This window comes from Rhinopithecus bieti, unplaced genomic scaffold (assembly GCF_001698545.2).
Source record: "Rhinopithecus bieti isolate Rb0 unplaced genomic scaffold, ASM169854v2 scaffold_9978, whole genome shotgun sequence".
NCBI classification, from domain to species: domain Eukaryota; kingdom Metazoa; phylum Chordata; class Mammalia; order Primates; family Cercopithecidae; genus Rhinopithecus; species Rhinopithecus bieti.
Window position 1 is genome coordinate 630,636 of NW_016806220.1, and position 27,563 is coordinate 658,198.

Sequence of the window (27,563 nt, forward strand, 5' to 3'; positions counted from 1 at the left end):
CAGTGGCCGGATCTCAGCTCACTGCAAGCTCCGCCTCCCGGGTTTACGCCATTCTCCTGCCTCAGCTTCCCGAGTAGCTGGGACTACAGGCGCCCACCACCTCGCCCGGGCTAGATTTTTGTATTTTTTAGTAGAGACGGGGTTTCACCGTGTTAGCCAGGATGGTCTCGATCTCCTGACCTCGTGATCCGCCCGTCTCGGCCTCCCAAAGTGCTGGGATTACAGGCTTGAGCCACCGCGCCTGGCCAATTTTTTTTATATTTTTAGTAGAGACGGGGTTTTTCACTGTGTTAGCCAGGATGGTCCCAATCTCCTGACCTCCTGATCCGCCTACCTCAGCCTCCCAAAGTGCTGGGATTACAGGTGTGAGCCACCGTGCCCAGGCTTTTTTTAAACATCACTTTTCAAAGATGAACTTTTCCAGTACCCAGGGGAGTTTGGGGCAATTGGAGGTCTTTTTCCAGGGGGAATCAGAGCAACACAAACCACAGTTGGCAGTGGGAGTAAGGAGGTCTGATGAACTGAAAGACCTTGGAGCCCCAGAAAACTGGCTTCCTTTGTTCAGATACTTCCGGTTTAAAAAACCAAATCTTGATAAGAGGTTCCTCATTATCGTCCGTTGAGCTTTGAAGTCAGCAGGTTTGGTTTGTTTTCCAACACTGTATGTTGACTGTCTTTGCCTTTTCAAAGCTGTGGAGGTTGGGGTGTGGCAAATTAAATCCCACAGCTCACTGGACACATCTTCATATCACACTCTGTGGATCACGCATCATTCTTCCTTGCGCTGGAGTGGCTCTTTCTGCTTATCTCTAAAACAGTTTTCTCAGCCTTGGTGCTATTGACATTTTGGGACAGATACTCTTTTTGTGAGGGGCTATCCCAGCCTATCATAAAGAGCAAGAATTTCCATCTTGCTCAGATTTCCAGAGACAAAGCCTATCTTTTTAAAATTCTTCATTTAGAGCAGTAGTTTTCAACTAGGAGTGATTTTGCCCCCCAGTGGACTTTGGCAGTGTCTGGAGACATTTTTGGTTGTCAAAAAGTTTTGGGTGAGTGTGTGTTATTACATCTAGTAAGCAGAGGCAGGTTTGGATGAGTGTGTGTTACTGACGTCTAGTAAGAGAGGCTAGGAATGTTGCTGAATATCCCACCATGCACAAGATAGCTCCCCACAACAAAAAATTACCTGGCCCAAAATGTCTACAGTGTCGAGTTTGAGAAACTGCTTTAGAAGAACATGGTCCATACCCCCACCCCCTTCAGTTTTCAGGTGTATTGCTGATGGTCATACAGCAAGTTAGTAGCCCTAGTTGGGACCAGAGCCCTGAGTTCTCAACAGTGTGCCATGTCATGGGATGGTCATAGTGGGAAATGGGCTTCTACAAAAGATGAACTTAAGATGAGGTCTACAGTTCACAGCAGTCTGCAGATCCCCACAGTCCCTTGGTGGGGGGCAGGTTTTCAGGGGACAGGAGCTAGTTGCTGTTTCTGTATTCTCAACCAGAGAAATGTGGGCAACACAAGTGCTCCAGAAAGCCAGCAAAGCCAGCAAAGCCAACAAGAGAAGTCTGCTCAGTTGTCCTTGGGAGATGCTCACCCTGGTGCTGCTGGAGTTTCCATGGAGGCTGGGCCTGAGCCATGCTTCCCAACAAGGCAGACATGTGAGCTGGTGGGAGCTCAGAAGGCACTTGAGCCGGGGAGCAGAGGAGAGAGGTCAGTGACATCCACTGAGGGACAGCCTGACAGTTACTGGGAGAGGCTGTTTGATGAGCTGGAGTCAGGCTCCCTGGGGTTGAACTCTGGCTCTCTGCATAACATGCAGTGTGAGCTTAGGTCAGTTATTCAACCTCTCTAGGCCTCAGTTTCTTTTCCTGATAAAATGTAAAGATTGTTTGGATAACACTTTAATATAGTATTTGTAAGAATGAAAGAGAAAGAGGGTTAAAAAGTGTGAAGCTCTGAGAACTGTGCCTGACATATAGTCAGTGCTTTACATATTAAGTATTGGTACTTAACAATGGTTCAACTTAATGATTTTTTTTGACTTTACAACAGTGCAAAAGTGATACGCATTCAGTAGAACTTGTATTTTCGTGTTCATATAACCATTATGTTTTGTACTTTCAGTACAGTATTCAATAAATTACATGAGATATTCAGCACTTTATTGTAAAATAAGCTTTATGTTCGATGGTAGGTTAGGTGTATGAAATGCATTTTTGACTTACTAATCGGGACATAACCTCATTGTAAGTCGGAGCATCTGTACATAACGAGAGACACAGTCTTAGATGTCCCACTGCACTGTCCGCCTGGACAGGAGCAAAAAGAGGCCCTGCTTTACCCTGGATAATTCCCAATAGCTTCTTTTAGAGTAAGTGGTTTCAGGTCCATTTGAGTCTGTCTGACATTGGATTGAATCAGAGGACAGAGAAGTCAGAAGGATGGAAAGTTCCTGAAGCCAGGGAAGAAGGATGCGCCCACCCTTCTTCTTTGTAGAGGTTTCTAAAACCTTCTCTTTCCTGGGCTTAGGAGATCCATCCTTAAGCTCTTCCTCTAAATTGCTTTTCTTCTGGTCTTCTATGGAGGTGGCACCCCCATTCGAGGTCAGGTGGCACATCCCATTCTGGGATGCCTGGGACATTGCGCCTCAGGTTGAAGCATCCTTGTGATGCCGCAGGAGACATAGCTGTGCTGAATGATCAGTGTTAGTTCCAGCTCCTTTTCACTGGAGAAGCCTAACCTCTCTCTCCCCAGTAACTAACCCAGAGAAGAGCAGAGGCTTCAGAGGGCAGTTGTGGAGGCTGCTTACTTGGGATTTCGTATTCTGCTGTGGAGTTTGTCATTAAATACTTGTTCACTCATCCTCACATCTCTCCCAGACCCCAGCTTTCCACAGGGGAAATCATTTGCAGTGCCCTGTGCTGAAGAATCACAGGACCCGCCAAGATAGGTTTGGCCCCACTGACCCCTGGAATTTCACAGAAGGGAATGGTCATTCTCACATTCTTTCAGCAGATTGGGTGAGATTCCCTGGGCATCCTGGGCTTTGGCAGACAGCTCTTTGCCTCTCATACAGCTGTTGAGCTGAGCCCAGGGTGCTCTGGGTTCTTGATGAAGCCCAGGGGGATTCTGCATGTGGAACCCATACCCTCCATCCCACCTCTTGAACAGCCGTTGCCTTATCCACGTCAGGAGTCAGGAGTCTTGCCCCTGTTCCTGTGAACAGAGAATCTCATTTCCCCTAAAATGCTGCCCTCTTTTAGGGGTGGTCACTCATTTTGTTTGCAGATGGATCTCTAAGCATTTCCCCGACATTCTTTCCCGCCTTGGTTAAATCTTATCTCAGCATTAACCAGGAGAGTGAGTCAGGCTCTCAGAACCTGGCTCTGGAAGCCCTTGGGGCCCACCCAGCCTTCCTGCCTTTCCACCGTTTCTGCCCTGGATGCTTGGAGGTGGTCCATGTTCTTAAAAGGCCTTTTCCCCAATCCCTTCCTTCTGGCATCTCCATATTGTCTGAAGGAATAAAGCCAGATGAACCATCTGACAGCTTTAATTAGGGTTAAATGAGGGCAGTCGAAGCTTCCACTTTTCCTTCTTTCCCATTTGAGGGACTTCCTCTTCCTGCTTCCTGTTTCCTCCCACATTTTTCTGTCTCAGTCCCCTCCACGAAGTCCTGTAGCCTCTTCCCATCAGCTCTATGTATAGTAACACAGGCCACCCTCAAGCTGCCCTCCAGGTAGGTCCTGTTATTATCTATTATTCAGATGAGGAGACCAGGCACAGAATAGGATAGTACCTTGCCCCACGACAAGTCAGAATCCAGACCCACACAGTCTGACTCCAGAGCCAGTGCCCTTAACCCCCAGCACAAAGCTGCAGGGACAACTAGAGACTGTCATTTATGTTTCAGTTTCATGGGGTATGAGTCAGGTATCAGCTGGGAAGGGACCTTTGGGACCACATAGTCTAAACAAACCCTTCATTTTACAGTTAAGGAAACTAGATATTGTGTACTAAGGGACCAGCCCAAGCTCACATAGGATAAACCCCAGATCTGGAACCCAGTTTCTTGATCCCCATCATGTTTTCTTAAAACACCATTTGTGCAGCATGAACTCTTATCATTTTAAATGGCAGTTTCCCAAGCTCAAAGGCAGGATTTACTTAGCTGTATCTAGGGGGCTGCCCTAATTAATTGTCCAAACTGAGCTGCTTTTGAGAATGGAAGAAAGCACTGTCAGTAGTAGTTATGCCGTGAGCACGGGTGTAAACTGAGATTGTCCTGGGTAAACAGGGAAGTGTGGGTACCTTGCCTGTGGTGGGTGTGATCTTGGGGTGGATGGGGCAGACTGGGACAGACCCAGAGGCATTTGGTCCAGCAAGTGGAACACTGGCAGCAGACAGGAGTGGGGAGTTCAGATGCCACTGTGGGACAAGAGGCTCAGAGGCAGATTCTGGTCCCTGGCCTGGGGCTGTCGGGGGGGTAGGCGGAGTCTGACTTCTAGGGGACCTAGCATCCTAGGCAGGGCAGACAGGTAGACTGGGAGGAAACCATGCTGCTGCGGGGATCCCATGCAGTGTGGCGCAGGCCTGAAGAGCAAGGTCTGACATAGAGCACCTGGTCAGTCAGGAGTAGCCAGCTCGTCCACTTCACCAAGTTACTTTTCCAACTTTTCTCTTTGGTGTTCCCATAGCCCCTTGTGTATAACTATAACAAAGGTTTCTTGAGCACCTATTATATCTCTAGTATTGAGATAGCTACTGCTGTGACTGGAGAGAGGCCATTTGTGCTGGGCTATGGAGGGTAAGTGGGAGTTTGTTAGACAAGGGGAGGGGACATTCTGGGCAGTGAGGCCAACACATGCACATTTCTAACCAAGACAAACACTACTCAGATTCACATTGATGTATGTGATTTAAGTGATTGTAAATCCATGTTTTATTACTGTAAAAGAAGCTGCCCACTGCTCTGCCCTTCCTGTCCGTTTGTAATTACTTATTAATGTATCTGTCTCCTGCCAATACACTGAGCCCCTTGCTGCAGAGGCTGGTGTCTCCTTTATACCAGTATCCTCAGTGCCCAGCCCTGGCACACTCAACTTGGCGCTCAGTCAATATCTGTTGGCAGGTGAACCGTGCCAGGGTCACGTGCATCTGGGACATAAGCCCCCTGCTGCCCCGCAGTTGGAGCAGAATGTCTGAGGACAGGAGGACCCCGGGCTGGATGTCCCAAATGTCCATCTCCTGGACCCTGGACAGGTGCTGCTGCTTAAGGTCTGTCTGGCTGTAACTTGATGCAGCTGAGAGTGAGAACTGGAAGAACAGGAAGCCCTGTGACTCACGACACTGCAACAGGATCCTGGAGGAGTGGCCCGTATGCCTCCCTGGTCAGCTCTGCGCTTACCCGCCGCCCCGGGCTTGTGAGTCTGCAGTGTGTCAGAGCTGGCATTGGCCTGAGGTGGCATGGCTGCCCTGGCGAGGATAAGTTCCTTGTCCCATCTGAAGAAGTGGCATAGCAGATCTGTCAGTTTCGGTCAGTGGGCTTTCAGAGGACAGGAGACTTACAGAATCCATGTTCTGCCGTGTGTCTTCCCCCGGCTCATCTTTTTTTTCCTTTTTATCCGAAACATCTCGCCCTGCCCTGGCAACTTTGTAGAATAAACTTGCTGCTCTTTGTACAGCCTCAGCCTTTCCAGGAGGAGTCTGTGAGGGCATTATTATTAATGAGGTCACTGACAGCAGTTGCCTGGCTTTCCCAGGATAGGCGCACCTGTGCCCTAGGTTAGGGCACTCAGCTGGTCACTGGGTGCTATGGGCCTTACAGGGACTAGGCCTGTGATTTTGGGATGCTTCTCCAAGCCTTGGTTTCCTTGTCAGAGATTTGTGGTAAAACACTGGCAAAGGAATAATGCAAAAATATGAAATTCTTTTGAAATTAAGTTGCAAGCATGTGTCAGCACGGGGTCACTGGAAGTGTTTGTGTGGCCAGATTTAAATGATGGGTTTCTCTTTGTTTGGCCTCTTTTGACCTCTTTAATCTTCTTTGGCTCCTTGACCGTGTATAGTGGGTAAACTAGGGCCAAGTCAGTGCCACCTGCCTTTTTTTCTTCCAGCGTCTTTTGAATTGAAGTATAATGTACATGGGAAACTGAACATAGCGGGTAACCACATCCAGATCCAGTAACAGATCATTACCTGAACCAGCCCCACATTCTCCTACTCACCACCACCAAGTGTAATCACCATTCTCACTAACAGCATAGGTCTGTTTTTGTACTTAATATAAATAGACTCATACAGGATATAAAAGACGCCTTTTGTGTCTGGCATTTTTCACCCAGCATTTTATTGTATTTTGAGATTCACCTATGTGGTTGCATGTGGTGGTAGGTGGTGCATTCTTGTTGCTGTATACTGTCTCTTGCACCACTCTGGCTTGTTTGTTTGTTTTTAAGAGACAGGGTCTTGCACTGTTGCCCAGGCTGGAGTGCAGTGATGTGATCATGGCTCACTACAGCTTTGGCCTCCTGGCTTCAAATGATCCTCCCGCCTCAGCCTCCCAAAGTGTTAGGATTACTGGTGTGAGCCACTGTGCCCATCCCACCACCCTGTTTCGACTGTGGTTGGTTTAAAGCAGACGAAAGTAGTCATAATAAGGCCCCTGACTTCCAGAAGGTATGGTCCTTTCTAAGTTTCTGTCAAAGGGGCCAAATAGGAGTGTTGACCTAATATATAGATGACCTGATTGTATCTTTAGGACAAGAACATGCATGTTAAGAAAGGTGAAGTTCAATCAATTGGTCTTCTAGGGTCTAGAAGCTAAAAGGTAGGATTTTTAGCTGTGGTCATCTAGGGCTGCCTGGAGAGAGGGTTCTAGATAATCAATTAGAAATATCCCAAGACCGAAGAGTTGAAGTTCAGCTGTGCCACAGGCATCCTGCATCCTTTGCTTTGATGCTTCTATGCTTGTGGAGTAACTTTCTCATCCTATTTGATCACTTGAATTCAGCCCTCTACCTGGAGGGTGTGCCCTGTAGACACGAGTGATGAACATTTGCTTATTCATGTATTGTGTATTTTCTACTTGCTTACTAAAAGGATTTGGTGATTTGGTTCAGCTTTCAGTAAAACGATTTCTAGAACAAGAGTCATCAAACTGGCAGAGATGATTACTGAAAAACTTGACAGGCCAGGTGTGGTGGCTCATGCTTGTAATCCCAGCACTTTGGGAGACCAAGATGGAAGGATTGTTTAAGGCCAGGAGTTTGAGACCTGTCTGGACAACACAGTGAGACTCTGTCTCTACAGAAAAAATTAAACTAAAAAATCAGCTGGGTACGAGGGTGCATACCTACAGTCTTAGCTACTTGGGAGGCTGCAGTGGAAGGATCACGAGCCCAGGAGTTTGAGGCTGCAGCCTAGGAGTTTGAGGCTGCAGTGAACAATGATTGCATCACTGCACTCCAGCCTGGGCAACAGAGCAAGACTCTGTCTCTAAAGTTAAACAAACTTGATGGAGCTCCAAGCTTCCTGATAGTCAAGGCAAAAAGGATAGCTCTCTTTGAGTCAGTCATTTTCATCCCATCGGCCTATAACAGGAAGCACAGTGTGTCTGGGCAGCCAGACTTTCTCCTGACACTAAACCCTACTGGGGACTGAATGGCTAGGGAAGCGTTATTGAAAGACACAGCAGCTTTACACGGTGCAGTGGTCTGTATAGTCTTTCCTGTGAGCCCTTGATTAAAAGTGATAGAATTAAACCTGTGAAGCATTTCCTGGGGAGTCAATGTAAAGTTGTGAAGGTGAGGAACTTTCTGTTCTTGGAATTGGTAATTTCCCAGGGTCTTGGGGGCTTGTCCATGCCTCCTGAGCCTTTTCACACTGCTGTCTCTAAGTCAGCATTTATCTGCTGAGATGGCTGAGCTCCAAAACTGTCCGCTTTGATTGCTGGTCTCTCAGGCCACTTAAATCTGTGACCCTTCCCATGGGCTGCCTTGTATTGTGCCTGACATTCTTATCTGACAAGATTTATCTCTCCACGCATTCTAGAGACACTCATTGGTCTATAATATGAGCCAACTTCTTTGATATAAAGTCCTAGAGAGCAGGGCTGTTGATTTCTTAAAATTTTTAAAAATTATAAAAAAAATTAATCACAAAATTTACCATTTTAATCATTTTAAGTGTACAATTTAGTGGCATTAAGTGTATCATTCACATTGCTGTGCAACTGCCACCACTATTCATTTCCAGAATTAATTTCTTATAAAATTATGTTTCTGTACACTGTAGTGCTTTGTATATAATAGCTGTTCCATAAATGCCATAACATGGAAGATGTTGGGTTTGCAACAGTAGTCAGATTCAGGGATTGAATGATATGGATCTTACAGACTCAGACATTGAAATTTAAGGTTTCGTTTCTTCTACACTTCCCTTTTAAACCCCTTAAGGCACTAAAGGTAGGATCTGTAGTACTTTATATGAAAACTGTCAAAATTGGAATATTGCTGTCTCCTGGATGTAAATAATTTGATCAAGGCCAGGTTCCCACAGGGACCAGATGGGGTGGGCTCAGGATCCAGGCAATTGCACCAATCTTTCAGTTGCATTGGGCCTGCAGAATGAGATGGGTGCTTCTGGACCAGAAGAGTTGACATTCATCCGGGTGATCCATATTCTAGTTTCAACTGTGTGACCTGGGTTGAGGCTGCTCCCCAATGGGCCTTGGTTTCTCTGAGATCCCTTTCTTGCACTCACCTCCAGGCCATTCCTGGGCTCCCCCATACCTGGCCAGGACTGTGTCTGGTCCATCCTGCCCACTGCATACTTCGAAGTGGAGCCTCCATGAGTGTCCTCTTTTGTTCTCTCCATTCCTTGCTTTCTGACAGTGACACAATTTCCTCTCCTTTTTTAAGTGCTGATCTGGAAGAAAATGCAGGTACTTAAGGGGATGGGTGTTAATGGCTTCCCATTTTGGATATTATCTTAATTCCTAGAGAGTATGGGGTTAATTTCTCTTTAGGGCTTACCCTGACACCATCCCCAATTCTGTAGAGGAAGCGGGCATGTCAGACTGGTATGTTATGGGAAAAACTGAAACTGACCAAAATTACCCAATGAGGAAGCTCTAATCTAACCCTTGCTGAAGAGATATCAACTAACAGTGCTATCTCTTTCTGTCTAACACACGCCCTCTCTTCCTGGACTCGCAGGTTGGCAGACGGGAAGGTAACTGTTCCTCAGCCAGGCTTTGCTCTGCCCTGCCTCTGATTCCCCAGCCTGGAATGCCCCCTCCCCCTTTCCTCCTCTCTCCCAGATAGAGATTTAAAGAGAAACAGCCTTGTCCACGCCTATCACAGAAAGAGAAGGAATAGTTTGGGGAAACAGCCTCTGCTTTGTGACTAAGGAGGGTTGAGAAATGTCTGATTGCCTGCAGGTGCCCCTGGGTGGAGAGAAGCCTTAGAAGAAAGAAGGGGTAGAAGGAGAGGGAAGGGTGATAGAGAACTCGTTTGTCCCCACAGTTATGCTGACTGTGTGTGGGGCTTTGTGGCGAGGAAACTGAGGTTCAGATTAAGAGTGAGTCCTCTAATGTCGCACACCTGTATGAATGCTACCACTAGGATTTGCATACTGGTGTTTCTGATGCCAGAGCACTCCCATCACCACCACAAGCTACAAATCAAGGGTTGACCTGAATGAGTCTGCTTTGATAGTTTCCAGAACATCTCTTAACAACAAATGTGGGGTTTGTCTTCCCAACTCCCAGCAGTCTGGATCAAAACAGGATTACTTCACAGGGACACACCTGGCCTAATATCTTACTCACCAATTCTTAAAGATCCCAGGTAGAAAAGTGGTATGCAGAGTTGATCAGAACAGGGCCAACCACGAGCACATTATTGGCATATTGGAAACCTGCCAGAAGAGAGGGGAAAGTGTTTGAGTCCCAGCTCTAGAGGTGTCATTTGGTTAGTCTGGAATGGATCCTTGGAATTCTTACTGTTTTTTTTGAAACTCCTCATGTGATTCTGATGTGCAGCAAGTTTGGAAACTCTTATCACAAGTGACAGGATGGAGATTAGGCAGAAGTATCAGAAAGCAGATTTATCTTTGATTGAGGAAACTCTTTGAAACAAGTAGAGCTGTTCAACAATGGAATTTAGAGAAATAGTGAGCCTCTCAGGCTTGGAAGTATTCAAACCTAGGCTGGATGACTAGGTGGAGAGAGACAAACTAGATAAACTCGAATACTATGTTTAGTGGGATTTTTGAATTAGTTACCCTAAGAGCCTTTCCTTTCTGAGGGTGAATACTTTTAAGCTGCATTCCCACTGCTGTGTGTACATCTGCTATCATCTGCTTGGCTTTCTCCCTTGACTTTGGGCCTGGTGCTCCCTCCAATGCTGGCACTGTGGGTGAAAGTTGGCAAGATTCTGAAAATTGCATTCATCTCCTTCCCAATCCAGGAAAATCATCTTTGTATGGTGGCTGCTTCTTGTTTCTGACTTCCGCTTCCCTTGGCTACCAACACAGCAGTGCCCACCAACACAGCAATGCCTACCAGGGCTGGGTGGGCTCCACTGGTGTGTTTAGGAAGCTGTGACATCAAGTGATTAATTATTAATTATCCCTTCCTGAGTGGCCCCAATAAGCTGGGTGAACACATCATCTCATGCCCTGGTGCCAGCTATTCTCAAGTTTTGATAGTTCAAAGAGCTCCGATGTGAAAGAGGGAAAGTTTGGGCCAAGCTACTGGCCTGGGCACTTTTCCACTGTTTCATATCCTCTCTCTTAATCTCCTAATGCAATGGAGAGGAAACTAAGGTCCCGGGGTCATCCAAGAAACCACAGGGCAGGCAGGGAGTGCCCATCCACACTAAGAGGGGCCCACAGGACAGGCGAGGGTGGCTGTCCTGAGGGCCTGGCATTGGGGCCAGAGAGACCTCTGTGGAATCCCAGTTCTGCCCCTCATCACCCAAGTGGTCTATAAAACGGGGGTACAGAAGTTTTACAAAGATAATGGAGAACAGGTCAGTAAAGCCGGAGGATGGTGCCTGACAGGTGAGAAATGCTTGAGGAATGTTTAGCTGCTGTAACTATCACCACTACTGTTTTCATCTGTCATTGAACACGTGGAAGATGGTTATCTATGGGACAAAAGGCAAGGTGGATAAAGGGTGACCATTTAATTTGATTCTTCGAGGGTTAAGGATGAGAAGTGTCTGACTGGATTTCCAACAAGTCTTGAAGCAGTTTAAACATCGAAGATAAACTAAGATTGGCTGCTGTAGAATTAACTCTTTTGTGTGCACAACCTCATGCTTCTGGACGTGATGATGATAGGACCTTTTAATGAGGTGGTACAGCCTCAGCTTCTCAGTGCAGGAACTCCTGCGCCCTTTGCAAACATCTGAAGCCTTCTATAGAGGGTGGAGTTGGCGGGGAGGTGGGGAGCATCAGTGAGGCTTCTGGGCCTCTCTTCTCTTTGGGAAAGTAGTGAGGTGGGAGTGTCTTTGTCAGGTGTCACCCTCATGACAATGTTCAGAGACATGTCTGCTGCCCTCAACCTGCTCGGTCACCCCTGTGGGCCTCACTCTCCACTGTCTGCCGTTCAGGCCTGCATTTGGAGATGACTGGAATAGAAGATGGCCTTTTAATGGATATGGCCAGCCTGTATTCACTGCAATGCTGTTTGACCTGCATAGAACCTGCTGTATCCGGGCAGGTAGGGGGCAGTCATCTAGCAGAGTGGACAAGAGCACAGACCAGCCAGACTGCTCTGTCAAGCCAAGCATGGCCCCTTGTGTCTGTGTGACTTCCCCTTTCTGTAGAATAGAGGTGCTGACATTTCCTACCTCAGAGGGCTGTTCTAAGGATGAAATGAATAATCGGAGCAAACCTGGAGAATAGGATCTGGCGCAAAGCAGGAGCCACATGAGGGCTTGCCATTATTACAGTTGCCCATGAGTGCATCTCAGGCTTTTCCTGGATGTGGCCTCACATTGGCCTCTGGTCTGGGTAGCCCCAGACTTTGTACATTAACCCTGAGATGTGAAAATTGTGAAGCAGCATTCCTGGGCCAGTCAATGTGTCACTGGATCTGGAGTGGGAGGCCTCTGGGGTGGTCAGTTGCCCTTAAACTAGGGTCACTGGAGATTGCTAGAGACTTGTCTGACACTTCACCAAAAAGAAGGGGGCTTGTCTAGTGTCAGGCTGAAGTGCACCCTTTATCCTCCTGGGGAGCCTCAACTGTCCTTGTGGGGGAGGCCCAGGCCTCCTCAGGAGCACCTTGGCTCCCAGATATTGTAGGAACTAGAGGTCAGGGACCCAGCTTGTGGGATGGAGGGTGGGGGGCTAGTGGCCCACAGCCCTGGAGGCTGAGGTAGATTCCAGGAGTTGGAAACAAGCTGGGCAATATAGCAAGACCCTGTCTCAATATAGCAAGACCCTGTCTCAATAATAAATTAATAAATAAAAGATTAAACAAAACAAGCAAGTGAGAGTTATCTGATGCTTCACATTCTCCTGGTTTAAATCTGGGAAAAGTTCATGGGAATTTATGTGGGAAACAGGTTCAGTGCAAGAGCTAGGGAGAGTTGCCTCCACCTGAGCACAGAGGCTGCATTGTCATTTACATAGAGCCTCTCCATTGTGCCAGGTACCGTGCCAGCCTCCAGGTATGCAAAGGTGAACAAGTAGACATTGTTCTTCTGGCCTTTGGTGCTTATGATTTGGACCCTAATAAATATTTAGTTCCAAATTGTGGATAGTCTTGTGAAGGGAAAAGCTCAAGTTCTTCGAATAACAGGGAGCCTGACTGTTGTGATCTGGAGGATGAGAAGAGGCCTCTATGGAGAGAGTCCTGAAGGACTGGTAGCAGATTGGCAGGGCATATACCTGGAGGGCCTGTGTGCATGAGCTCCAAGGCAGGGATGGGCAAGTTGGGGAAACTGGGGAACTGAACCAGGGAGAGAATCTACACAAAGAGTGCAGACCTTAACATAAGGTTAGGAGGTGGGGCCGGGCGCGGTGGCTCACCCGTTTGATCCCAGCACTTTGGGAGGCCAAGCCTGGTGGATTGCTTGAGTCCAGGAGTTTGAGACCAGCCTAGACAACATGGTGAAACCTTGTCTCTGCTGAAAAAAAAAAAAAAAAAATTAGCTGGGTGTGGTGGCACACTGCTGTAATCCCAGCTACTTGGGAGGCTGAGGCACTAGAATTGCTTGGTAGGCAGAGGTTGCAGTGAGCTGAGATTGCACCATTGCATTCCAGCCTGTGTGACAAGGTGAGACTCAGCCTCAAAAAAAAAAAAAAAAAAAAAAAAAAAAAAAATCACACACACACACACACACAACAACAACAACAACAAAATTAGCCAGACAAGGTGGCACGTGCCTGAAAGTCCCAGCTACTCAAGAGGCTGAGGTGGGAGGATCACCTGAGGCTGGCTGAGATCTCATCACTGCACTCCAGCCTGGACAACTGGAGCAATACCCTGTTCAAAAAAAAAAAAAAAAAAGATTAGGAGGTGGCTAGAGGCCCGATTAGGAGGTGGGGCCCTGAAAGGATTTTGAGCTTTGTTCCAACGGAAAGCCCCGAAAGCCAGGGATCAGCTGGCTTTCAGGCTGAGTCTGGCTGGGCGTGGAAAGTGGATGGAAGAGGTAAAAGCCGAACTGGGGATTGTAGGAGTCCAGGAAAAAGGTGATGGCTACCTGGCCTAAGGTGAAGGGCAATGGGATTGATGTGACTGGCCGTGTCAGGTGCTAGGGGAACAAGAGGTGAGGGTAATGAACCCTGGCTCCAGTGATGTTGTCACAGGCCTTCCGACTCAACCATTCTGAAAATAACTCTCCTCTGCCCTAATAGGCCTTTCCTCTGGTATGCACCAGTTCTCCAAAAATTAGGTCTATTTTTATAATTTTAATTTTTTTTTTTAAGACAAAGCCCTGTCAAATCGGTTGCTACTAATGGTCTTTAATAATAACTTTCTATACATAACAGATTTTGTTCTTTTGAAGGGCTGAGTGGTGTTCCATGACATAGACCTATGCCATAATTTATTTAACTAGTGGTCTTTGCTCTTGTCTTCCTCCCCTTTCAGGTTGACCAGTATCTCTACCACATGCGCCTCTCTGATGAGACCCTCTTGGAGATCTCTAAGCGGTTCCGCAAGGAGATGGAGAAAGGGCTTGGAGCCACCACCCACCCCACTGCAGCAGTGAAGATGCTGCCCACCTTTGTGAGGTCCACTCCAGATGGGACAGGTGCGGCACCTGGGGGATGGCTCTAGCTGCTGCGTTACTCGGGGGTGATTTAGTTGGCTTTGTTCAGGGACCCAAATAACTCAAAAGCCTCAGAATCCAACCCTGGTTAAGGGAAGCATCCAGGGAATTGAATGGAAGGCTGTGTAACGGATGGACAGGAAGCTTGGGAAAAGCTTTGTTTAGTCACCTTATTTGGTTACAGAATCCTTTTTTTTTTTTGAGACGAGTCTCACTCTGTCGCCCAGGCTGGAGCTCAGTGGTACGATCTCCATTAGCCAGGATGACCTTAATCTCCTGACCTTGTGATCTGCCCGCCTTGGCCTCCCAAAGTGCTGGGATTTACAGGCATGAGCCACCGCGCCCAGCCCAGAATCCTTATTTTATGGTGCACCACCCAGCAAGTGATTTAATCAGGTAGGGGAAAAAGGATCATGGTGGAGATTCAAGTTGGAGAGGTCCAGTGGATTAGGGCTAGTCACTGAAGGCCTTGAATGCAAGCCTAAAACGTTTAGTCGGCCGGGCGCGGTGGCTCACGCCTGTAATCCCAGCACTTTGGGAGGCCGAGGCGGGCGGATCACAAGGTCAGGAGATCGAGACCATGGTGAAACCCCGTCTCTATTAAAATACAAAAAAAATTAGCCGGGCGCGGTGGCGGGCGCCTGTAGTCCCAGCTACTCAGGAGGCTGAGGCAGGAGAATGGCGTGAACCCGGGAGGCGGAGCTTGCAGTGAGCCGAGATCGCGCCACTGCACTCCAGCCTGGGCGACAGAGCGAGACTCCGCCTCAAAAAAAAACAAAAAAACAAAACAAAACAAAAAAAAAACGTTTAGTCTCTGCAGTAGCCTTGGGGAATAAACGCAAGTTTTTCAGGGGTGTCTTGGTAACATTACGTCTTTGGCAGTATAGGTAGAGTGGAGGGGGAGCGAGGCCCGACTGGTAGAGCACAAGACATGGCCCTGGTGGGTGGTGGTGGGTGGGCAAAAAGAGGATTCAAGGGTGGGGACTGGGTGTGGAGCCCAGCTGTCTGGGAATGGCAGCATCCCAGAGAAGGGGACCGAACAAAGTTGTGTCAGAGCTTTTATTTAATCCTCATAATAGGTGTCTCCATTTTAGAGATGAGGTGCTTGTGAGGCCTATGAGGGGGTGGAGGGTGGGGGATAGGTACTCACATCTAGAGGGCAGGAGAGAGAGCCCAAGGGGCAGCTGCCAGGGCAGAGGAAGAAGCAGGAAGCACAGTGTCCGAAAACCTAAGGGGGACGAGATCTCCAGGAAGCTGACAGGTCGCTGGTGAGGCATCCGCAGGGGCATTGTTGGGAGGGGAGTTAGGGGCAGGGTGTGGGTCAGGGCTTGCTAATGCCAAGTAAGTGCCTGTGCTATTTCCAGCACACGTGTGTCCTTGAGGCTCATCTCCCTAAGTGCCTCTAGGGACTGGATTTGTCTAATGAGACTGTATGGTTCCCAAAATAAGTGTTTGCTGAAGCCTTGGGACCCAGCCTGGACCCAATGCTGAGGGTATGACCTTGTTTAGGATTGTTTCCTGAGTGTGTTTCTTGGCCCTTCAAAGAGACCCTTGAGGTGAGGGGCCTCTTATCTCTTCCATGTCCTCTAGATTGGCATGTTTATCCACCACTCCCTCTGACTGTGACTGGAAACCACACCCATTTCTGAGATTTTTATTTGACATTCAGATAAATGTACTCCTGAAGGCCAGGGCCTTGTCTTTATTTCACCCAGCACTAGCACTAAGTAAGTACTCTAAATCTTTTCTAAATACATATGGGCTAAGGACTCTTCTGGGCACCTCAATGTATTAACTCATTTACTTTTCAGAAACTCTTATGGTAAGCACAAATTTTATCCACAATTTATAGATGAGGAATTTGAGGCTCGAATGTCAAAAAGTCGTCCAAAATCATACAGCCAGTGAGAGGCCGAGTTAGGAATCAAGCTTGCGGAAGTCGAAGTTCAGGCATCGGTACTACACGTGATGCGTTCTATGTGTTCATGTATGTGTTAGCCTGTGCACTTGGTGCTGGAGCACGCTGCAAATGCTCAACTAAAATTTTTTGGAATGGAGTTGAGACTGATTGTTTAGTCTGTATTACAGGCAGGTGAATTAAGTTTGTTGGGGAGAACTAATTATGGGGCAAGCTTTCAAAATTCTCATTGCTTTCCTGAAGCTGGAGGCACCAAGACCTCCTATGCACTTTGAAGCTTGCACTGTTTGCAGCACATACTGGAATGTCTTACTCACTGAAACAAAGGAAGTGGCTCCTGGAATAATGGAGACCAGACTGCAGGAATCCCACACCTAATCCCTCCCTCCCCATCTGCAGGGGGTCCATAGGTTAGCTCCTCACCTCCATACTCTCTGCTACTCAGCCTTTGCTTTTGTAAAGTAAAGAGGTTGGACCCAGTAGTGCTAGTCTGTTCTGCACATCTACTAGAACTAGTGTGCTAGTCTATTTACACAAACACATCTGAGATCCTGTAATGGGAGATAAACCCTTGATGTTCATTGGATGATGTCTTAGTTCATTTTTGTGTTACCGTAAAGTGGAACATATGTATATATAACAACTCAGCAATTCCACTTCCAACTGTATGCCCTGAACAGACTCCTGTATGAATCCACGGAGACATGGCCCAATAATGTTCATTACAGTGTTGCTGATAATGGCAGTGTATTGGAATTTTTTTTTTCTTTTTAGGTGGAGTTTTGCTCTGTCACTCTGGTACAATCTCAGCTCACTGCAGCCTCTGCCCAGGTTCAATCGATTCCTGTCTCAGCCTCCTGAGTAGCTGGGATTACAGGCACCCACCACCACACCCGGTTTCACATAGTGAAACCCTGTTTCTACTATAATCCCACCTATAATCCCAGCTACTTGGGAGGCCGAGGCAGAGAGAATCTCCTGAACCCGGGAGATGGAGGTTGCCGTGAGCTGAGATTGCGTCATTGCACTCCAGCCTGGGTGACAGAATGAGACTGTCTCAAAAAACAAACAAAAATAGATAAATTAAAAAAAAATAAAGTGGTCAGCATCAGGGCTTTCAAGTTTTGTTTTGTCAGTTGGGGGTATGAGTTATGGATTATGGCAGTGAAAATAGGTGACTCCTAAGTTGATACAGACTATCAAAAATGAAAATTCTCTGTTGTCAGCACCCTAGTGAAGTGCTGAGAGGAAAGGCCGAGGTGAAGTTGTGGTAGCGATTCCCTCCCATGTGGTCGCACACAGCCTGGGTGCCTGCCATTGCTGCTGGGGGTGAAACTGCATCCCTCTCCCACAGAAGGCTCGAGGCAGTTGCTCCAGGGACACCTGTTCAGCGCCACCTTTCTCAGAACCTTCGTTTCTCAGCCTGTTCATGACTAGTATTACTTTTCAAATCTGAAAAATCAAACCCCAGATCTAGAGGAAGGCAATCTTTAAATCCATAGCTTTCTAACTTTTCTGGACTATATCTTCACATCAAGAAACACATGCATATAAATATTTATATGAAAGGAAATAAATTTGTGGACCAGAATTTATTCTTAAACATGATGAAGTTGGGTTTGTCTTCTAGTCTTTAAGAAGGTTGCTAGTCGGAACCTACTAAATGTTTTTTTACCTTGCAGTTTGAAAGCCACTGCCTTAAATGATCCTTGGCCCAGTTTGGTTCTAGTTAGCATTTCATTTCTCGCTGGCATGAAATGTGTAGTTTCAGGACAGTGTGGGGTGAGAGGTGAGAATCAGAATTATAGGTTCAAATGGGTTTGAATTCAAGCTGTGTGCTCCAAAGCAATTTATGCTGTGATCCTCTATTTCCCCATTTGTGAAAAGGGGAAACTTCATGGGGATTGGTTTTCTGAGAATTAAGAGAGAATCAGATATGTGACTTTCTCACATATGCTACAAACACTCCTGCAACCACAAACCACCACTGCAAAAGTCACGCTCATTGCCAAATTTACCAAGAAAAGGTATGTGAGTTAACCATCCTGGCTAACACAGTGAAACCCCATCTCTACTAAAAATACAAAAAATTAGCCGGGCATGGTGGTGGGCGGCTGAAGCAGGAAGAATGGTGTGAACCCAGGAGGCAGAGCTTGCAGTGAGCCGAGATCACGCCACTGCATTCCAGCCTGGGCCACAGAGTGAGTCTCCGTCTCAAAAAAAAAAAAAAAAAGAATTTATCTGATGAATTGACAAATACACTTGTTTAATACAACCTCCATCAGAAAAGGGAATGCTTGTATACTGTTGGTGGGAATGTAAATAAGTACAGCCTCTATGGAAAACAGTATGGACATTTCTCAAAGAACTGAGAATAGAACTACCATTCCATCCAGCAATCTCACTATTGAGTATCTACCCAAAGGAAAAGAAATCATACCAAAAGGACGCCTGCACTTGTATGTTTCTTACAGCACCATTCACAATAGCAAAGATGTGGAGTCAATGCCCATCAATGGACAGATGATGGGATAAAGAAAATGTGGCACATATACATAATAGAATACTGTTCAGCCTTAAAACAGAATGAAATAATGTGTTTTGCAGCATCATGGATGGAACTGGAGGCTGTTATTTTAAGTGAAACAGCTCCAAAGCAGACAAATACTGCATGTTTTCACTTATAAGTGGGAGCTAAAACATGTCTCCACATGGACATAGAAAGTGGAATGATAGACAACGGAGACTTGGAAGGGTGAGGGTAAGAGGGTGGGGGCATGAGGGTAGGAGGGTGGGGGACGGTGTGGATGATGAGAAATTACTTAACGGATACAGTGGGTGTTGGATACACTAAAAGCCCTAACTTCACCATTGTGCAGTATATCCATATAACAAAATTAGACTTGTATCTTATAAATGTATATAACTAAAAAAAAACCTCCATCAAGATAGAGAACATTACCATCATCCCAGAAAGTTACCTTGAGCCCCTTCCCAGTCAATCCCTGTTCCTGACCCCCCAGAGGCAATCACATCATATTTTCCACATATATCAGTGTTGCCTGTTCAGAACTTCACATAAATCGACTCATACAGTATTTGTTTTTTATGCAAGTCTTCTTTTACTTTTCATAATGTGGGATTTATCTGTGTTGTGTCTATCAGTGTCTTGTTCCTTTTGGTTGCTGATTTCATAGTATGATTAGAATCTATGATATGAATATTGATGGACACCTGGGCAGTTTCCACTTTTTGACTATTTGAGTAAAGCTGCTATGGACGTTATTGCACGAGCCCTTTTGTGGACACGTTTTTAGTTTCTTGTATAATCAACTAGGAGTGGAATTACTGGGTCATTCATAGAGTTTGGTATACGTTTAATTTTTAGAAAATTGCCAGACCTTTTCCCCAAATTGTTGAACCATTTATACTCCCACCAATAATGTATGAGAGCTCTGCCTGCTCCATATCCTCAACAGCATTTGTTGTCTGTATGCCCTGGTTTCTTTTTTTCAGTGGAGAGTTGATTAAAGAAAGCATTCGTTTGTGTTTGCCAGGAATCACACCATCTTTACCTCTCTGTAGGCAGCCCCTAATCTGTGCCACGACCCTGCGTGGGACTGTGGTACCAGCCCTAACACAGTTCTGTCAGGGGCCCCACCACACATAGGGGCCACACATAAGGGCCTGGCTTTCAGAGGACATTTCCATCTTAAAAGGGAATGTAGGGGCTGGGCGCAGTGGCTTACACCTGTAATCCTAGCACTTTGGGAGGCCAAGGTGGGTGGATCACTTGAGGTCAGGACCAGCCTGGCCAACATGGTGAAACCCCCATCTCTACTGAAAATACAAAAACTTAGCCAGTTGTGGTGGCGTGGGCCTGTAGTACCAGCTACTCGGGGGGCTGAGACAGGAGACTCGCTTGAATCTGGGAGGCAGAGGTCGCAGCGAGCTGAGATCATGCCGCTGCACTCCAGCCTGGGCGACAGAGTGAGACTCCGGAAAAAAAAAAGGGAATGCAGGAAGAATTGATAGCATTTAATGAGCACCCATGGTGTCTGTACTAGGCCATTTACATAAATCTATTTTACTCTCTACAAAAACTTTACAAGAGAGTCATTCTCACTTTAAAATGAGGCAACCAAGGCTAAAAAGGATTGATGGTTGCCAAGGTCACCTGTGGTCAGATGTGATGGTGACGGTGATGATGGTGATGATAAAAATTGTAGACATCGTAAGTGCCAGGTACTGTGCTAAACGCTGTGTTTGAGCTATCTCATTTCTTATTGTCATCCAATGGTAGGTGTGCTGAACTCTACTTCACAGAAAAAGAAAATAGATTTGGAGCAGTTAGGCAACTTGCCCAAAGTCACATAGTGAGCAAGTGGCAGCATTGGGATTGGAACTCGGCCAGCCGAATTGCTAATGCCTGGGCTTTTAAGCACGCCACCAGTGGCACATTTTATGTACCTTCCATGCTGCTAGCACAATGTATGGATTCTTCTCTTACTAACCTAGGCCTAGTTGTTCGGTTCATTCAACATTCCTCTCCCAGGCTTGGTCCTCTGTGCAGCAGCAGTGTGCTAAGCTGCCTCGTGCCCTGCCTTTGAAGCGTGAAAGTTGTACTGGGGAGATAAGGCCCATGTAGACAAAATAATTAGAGATATCGGGCCATATAATGCAAGCACATGATATGATAAAGGGAGACCGGGCTGGTGATACGTTGCATGGAAGCTGGTTAAACCCGAAAGAAGCCCTTCTCTTGGTTGCTCTGCATTATATTAACTACTGTACAGCAGAGACATACGTCCAGAGCTAGCACACAGCAAGTTAATTAGTGGACTTACGTAGTCCAGGCAATATAAATTGAAGATTGTACTGACAGATAGCCTCAGTACAGCAGATGGCACTTAACATTGTCAGGCATTGTGCCAAATGCCTTACACTTCCTTGCATTGAATCTTGACAAGGTGCGTGTGTGTATGTGTACATGTATATGTGTGTGTTTTCCTGTGTTCTTGTTCTGGGTTGTGGAGGCAGGTGCTGACTAGAATGAGGTTATCATAACCCTTTTAAAACAGATGAAATCTGAGTGTCAGATTTCTAATAAATTGCCCAAAGCTACATGGCTAATACATGTTAGAGTGGGATTTGAACCCAGGTCTGCCTGCCTAAAAAGCTGAACATGCTCAAAGCCTACACAATATTGAAACGTAATCGTGTTTTAACCCTTTGAAGAGTGGTTTCACACCTGTGGGGCTAATTACACCTTGCTGTGGCTGGCACCTATTTTGAACTTAAGAAACACTTCCTGGGTAAAAAAAAAGCACCAGAGTGATGCTTTCCAAGAGGTGTCCTAGGAGCTTTGGGGTGCCAGTCATGTGTTTTACGTGTTCCACACCCCTCCCTTCAGTTGGAGCAGCTCTGTTTTTCTCTATTTTACGTTGTGGTATTTGGCCCACCAATTTTATTAGGAAATAAGCATTCTGTTGTGTTTGAAAACAAATGATGTAGAAGATCAGCTCACTCCATTCCTAGTCTGTACCAGACACCAGCATTAACTGTGATTCAATGCCTTTAATGACACGGAGTATTGAATACTTCTGTATGGCTGAGCGCTTGAATGGTGGCCAGCACTGCATTGTAATGGAGTAACTGGAATCCTGGGGGTTAAAAAGAGGCTGCCAGGTGTGGTAGTGATCATGGCGATTCTGGGTACATGGAAAATACGTGCCTTGAAACCTGTGTCTTGCCTCATTACCTGCTTAGGACTTGGAGACGTATCTTTTGCGTCCTCATTTCATTTGGAGTATATGCCATACATTCTCAGAGCAGTCCACTGTTGTGTGCTAGCAGGTGCTTGAAAACTAAAGGAAAAAAAACAAGATCCCCTCAACCCAGAGTCACACCATAGAGAATGATTGGAATGTTCAGTGCAGTTACCTTGGGGCCACTGGAAGTGCTATTGTAGGGCAGGAAGGGCAGGTCCCTTTAGGGGCATTAAGTTATAAATATGGGACAGTTCAGGAACTGAATGTGAAAGTATGTGTGTGTGTCTTTGACCCGACTCCAAGTTTATGGCTGCGTGCCTCAGGCATTGAGTGACAAGGAAGAGCTGGAGGCTGTATGGTTGGATCAAATACAGTCCAGCATTCTGATTCCTGAGCCTCTCCCAGTTTTGGCATTGAAAGTCCCATGTCATAGGCAAACTGGGATGGTTGGCCACCCTCCATGGCCCTGGAGCCCATACCCTCACTGCTGCTCAGCTCAACTACGGCAGCAGCCCCTGAGCTGCCTCCCTTGTGCTAGCCCTGCCCTCCACAGTGCCATTAGTCACTAGAGCCCTTTTGGAAACAGATCTGACCTTCTTAAGAATGAAAGAAAGTCCTTGGCAATGGTATTTGCTGTGCGCTTATAGCCATGTCACATGAGCCCTATGTTGTAGCCACTCTGGACATGCCATTTTTTGGCACCCACAAATTAGTGCCAATCGTAGTTATACCAAACCTCTGTCCTGCCTTGCTGGACACCAGAGCATGCCACAAACCTCCACGGCCTTGACAGGGAGAAAGGGAACAAGTACCTTGATAAGATCTATTAATGGAGGAATAATTACTGTGTTTCTTCTTTGGGTTTTTTTTTTGAGACAGAGTCTGGCTCTATTGCCCAAGCTGGGGTACAGCGGAGAGATCTCACTTCACTGCAACCTCCACCTCCTGAGTTCAAGTGATTCTCTTGCCTCAGCCTCCCGAGTAGCTGGGATTACAGGGCTACACCACGATGCCCGGCAAATTTTTGTATTAGTAGAGACAGGGTTTCACCATGTTGGCCAGGCTGGTCTCAAACTCCTGACCTCAACTAATCTGCCCACCTTGGCCTCCCAAAGTGCTGGGATTACAAGCATGAGCCACCGCATCTGGCCTGTGTGTTTCTGTATGTTCACATACAACATAGTCCATGTTTCACGTAAGCGTCACAATCGCTGTGCAACGTCGGAATTATGAATCCTGTTCTACAGGTGAGGTGAGAGAGCCCTGTGATGTGCCCACACCATACAGGTAGTGAAACCACTGAGCTGGAATTCAAAACGAGGCCTGCCCACCTGTCTGAGGTCCAGTGCCTCACCACTGCTCTGTGGGAGCCTCTCATGCGTGGGCATTAGGAGAAGGTCCATCTCAGGACTGCCGAGTCACAGTGCTAGGCCTGCCTCAGATTCCGGGCTTGGAAGGAATGCAGTCCTTGGTTATGGTGGTTGTGGCTTCCTATGTGTGTGGAGGAGAGCTGCAGGGAGGAGGGGTGTCAGGGAGTGTGTGTTCCAGAGGAGTCCTGTAAGCAAAGGAAGAGAGGACCTCCCTCCTGGGAACAGGGTTATCAGCAATACTTTATTATTTGTGTTTTCCCTTCAGTCCATCAGAAAATCCTGCACACCACCCGTTCTTGGTGGAACTGTGGCCTCTGGTGAGTCCAGCTGGGCTGGCCTCAGATGACGACCCACCGGGGCAGCCTTGCTGCCTTAGTCCCCTGTGGTCACTGATTCAGCGGATCGCGTGTATCCTGGACTTGAGAGTGCTGATAAGGCAGTTCATCTTTGATATCCCTTTCATCCCTCATGACAGCCACCACATTGCGTTTCCTAGAATTTGGCTGAGTTCCCACTACCGGGGAAGGCTCAGGGCTGGAGTGTCTGGAAAAGTCAACCATGGCCATGAGACAGGCAGGCTAACCCCAGATGAGGGCGATGTTGCTGTAGTTAGCCCGCAGCTGTAGCTAAGGGTGGGGCCCCCTGTAGTCACTGGGCAGGAAATGGAAAAGTAGGGCCCCTAAGGAGGAATGCTGTAGTCACTGGAGCTGATTCCAGTGACTTTTCTTGGACAGGTTTCTGCAATCCCTTCTGCTGTCGTTGGCCTGGGACACTCAAGTGAGGCTGTGGGACAAAGCTTGCCAAGAGCCCGGAGAGAGAGTACCTAGTACTTAGTGAGTATGTCCTGAGTTCTTGGTCCCGCACCACACTTGTCTAATTTTTCCCCCCACAGCAACCCAATAAGATGCGATGTTCCCATTTTAGAGATGAGGCAGCTGAGGCTCAGAGGCTCAGGAACTTGCTTCTGCTGGAAAGTGGCTGGGGTTCTGGAGCAGGTGATGTGGACTCCAGAGCCAGTCTCCGTGTGTCACGCTGCCTGACACACTTCTGCTTGTGTGGTCTCTGGTGGATGATATCTACCCTTTTTCCCCTTGGGACCCTGGGGACTGTGCGTGATGCTCTCAGGGAGCTGGGCAGATGTGGCTTTTCTCAGGGCCTAAGTGCTGGAGGTGCTGAGTGGATCTGGGTGTAAAACAGACATTCTTGGGTTATTGAGTCAGAGCCTCTCCCTGACCTCTGACCTGTTCTGCTTCACTTCAGTGCTGTTCTCCCACCGGGAATGGGGTTGAGTGTTGACAAACATGCCAATAAGTGAACCCCTGGGGAAATTAATTGCCTTGTATCCTTTGAGAAGGTTGTGGCAGGGCAGCAGAAGACTGGCAGTGCTGCTCGCGGTTGGCAGTCACCTGGGGATGCGCCTTGCCTGCTCCACCAGCCCCTGTCCCGCTGCAGGCTCCGCGCCTCTTCAGCACTTTAATTCTGTGCCACACAATGGGGCCCTTCCCCATAGTCGGTGGTATTATCACCCAGGATCTGGATGTTTTCTGTCTACACTGCTGTTTCCTGGAGGGTAGGAACTGCACCTTCCCAGTGACACATGACAGTCTTCACCCATCTGTGTCTGTGGCTCCTTTCTGGAGTCTCACTTCTCCTCTCTCCTGCTCTCTCAGAGCTTTTCTGTGGCATGAGTGACCTGACTCTTGTCGTACATACATGCTCTGGGGTCAGCGTTCTTTTGCATTCTAATAAGCCTGAGATCCTTTGAGGGGGCACTTGCTTGGCTTATTCACCAGGCCTCTTAGTTTGTAGTGAATTGGACCTCATTCTACTCCATTACTTCACCCCTTTGATCTTGCTGCAGGACATGGGCCTCATAATATGCAAACATTAGAAAGTGAATTTAGTACTGCAATTGCAATACGCAAACATTATATGCAAACATGATATACAAACATTAGAAAGTAAATTTAATACTGTGATCGCAATTTGGTGTTCTGGGGGTAGGAGGAACAGGATGGAGGCATGGGGCTTGCTGAAAGCACTGAGGAGATAGTAAGCTCTCAGGAGGGGTGAGTACATCGTTGGATGTAACTGTCTTATTGTTGATTGAATTATAAAAGTAATGCATATGTGATGGAATACTACTCAGCCATAAAAAGGAACAAATTAATGGCATTCGTAGCAACCTGGATAGGACTAGAGACCGTTATTCTAAGTGAAGTAACTCAGAAATGGAAAACCAAACATCATATGTTCTCACTCATAATTGGGAACTAAGCTATGAGGATGCAAAGGCATAAGAATAATACAGTGGACTTTGGAGACTCAGAGGAAAGGATGGGAAGGGAGCGAGGGGTTTAAAAAAAACTACCCCATGAGTTTCTGGTTTTAATAAAGCTCTTGAGAATTAAAAAAATAACAATAATGTAAAGGTGTATGGCATGAAATTAGACTATATACAATGTCTGTAGAGATAAGTGAATCCCACTGGCCACCCCTTACCCACAGATATTCCTGGAGGGACTTGGAGTTTTGAGTCTTGGTGGTTCCTGGAAGAGTTTTGCCCAAAATTAATAGCGGCCCTTCCTTTCTCTGCAGAACACGGAGAGTTCCTGGCTCTGGACCTTGGAGGGACCAACTTCCGTGTGCTTTGGGTGAAAGTAACGGACAATGGGCTTCAGAAGGTGGAGATGGAGAACCAGATCTATGCCATCCCCGAGGACATCATGCGAGGCAGTGGCACCCAGGTATGACCCTTCTCTCAGGGTGGCCCCTGGTGAAAAAAACTTCCTTGGGATGTTCTTTCTGCACTTTCTCCAGCCGCTCCCAGTGTTTGGATAGGCAGTCATCCAAGACACTTGTGGATGCCAGCACAGCTGTAAGGGCTCCCTCTCGGCCGGAGCTCAGGCTGTTCTGGTTGTATTTTATACCCAACATGTACTCGTATTAAAAGGAGTGACTAGAGAAGAAGTATTAAATCCAAGTGAGGCACTGTTCAGTGTTGTCACATCTTGGGCCTCAGGACTTGGAAGAGGTCAAGCCCTCTGACTCCTGGTCTGCTGTTCTCTCTCCCACACAAGGCTCCCTCCTGGGAAAGGAATTTCTGACCATGAGTAGAACACGCGGGGGAGATATTTTTAGACTCATTTTGTCTTTGGGGTGGCCTTGAGGTAAACCTGCTTTCCTTGTTATCATGCTGGGGTTGGAGAAGGGAGGCTGCTTCCCTAGGGCTGTGGGCATTTGAGCTTTACCGAAGTTGTCACGTGTCTCCAGTATAACATCAGGAGGGACACAAAGGGTAGAGGCCCTTCCACTGCCTCTCCTATGCCTGCACCAAGCTGAGGTATTAAAGAGGTTGGTCCCTGTATTCAGGCACTCTAGCTATGTGATTCTGGGCAGATGATAGGGCTTGGCAGAGCCTCAGTTTATTCATCTGTAAAAAGGGATGATAATATACAGATTATGGTGTAGATTAGAGGAGATGATACCTGTTAAGTATTTGCTTAGTCCTGGTGCATAATCTAGTGCTCTGTTTTTTCACAGGGGTTTTTGTCTGTTTATCTAATAGCTTCTTGTGCTATCACTCTCTGTGGCTAGTAAATGCATTGTTCCCTGTTGGGGGATGTGGTTGCCTTTTCTTCCCATTGCCTCAATCTCCTGCCTTGGGCCACATCCCCCAGATGATAAATATTTAAGAAACAAGATAAGACAAAACCAACAAACAAAATAACATCTGAAGTTTGGCTATGATTATGTAAAAGACTTGTAACTTTTACATAATGATGTGTTAGGTGGATTTTTAAGTTTTACAAGAACAGCACCCTCCCTGTTGCTTGAACCCTGACAGCATGCAGGGCCCGGGCACCTTGCAGTCCCTGCAGCATCATCCTTAGAGCCTGGCAAGGACAATGAAGTGCATTGCTGCCAATTGAGAAAAAGAATCCATTTTAAACATTCAAGATGTGAGTGAAGTTTTTCTTGAAAAACTTAACCTTAATCGCTCAGACCACCTAGTTAGAGGGTATCAAGAAAATCTACTCTCATGCAATATATAAGCAAAACATTTTAGTCTGGATTAAAAACAAAAAACAACTATGAGACCCACCTTGAAGAACATTAAAACTGCTGGGATGTTAGAAAGATTTTGAGTAAGTGGAAAAAATGCTATCTAAAAATAAAACAGAAAGAAAACTAGAAGAAAATATAGGTATCTTTG

General features: G+C 46.8%; 1 protein-coding gene across 2 annotated transcripts in view; it reads left to right on the forward strand.

The window, feature by feature from the left end:
- HK2 (hexokinase 2) overlaps positions 1–27,563 on the forward strand; it is a 58,635-nt gene that overhangs the window by 7,468 nt on the left and 23,604 nt on the right. For both annotated transcript variants that reach the window (XM_017875273.1, XM_017875274.1), the window contains exons 2-3: positions 14,108–14,270; positions 25,946–26,094. In XM_017875273.1, the coding sequence (XP_017730762.1) occupies positions 14,108–14,270; positions 25,946–26,094 (312 nt within the window). The remainder of the gene's footprint in view (positions 1–14,107; positions 14,271–25,945; positions 26,095–27,563) is intronic.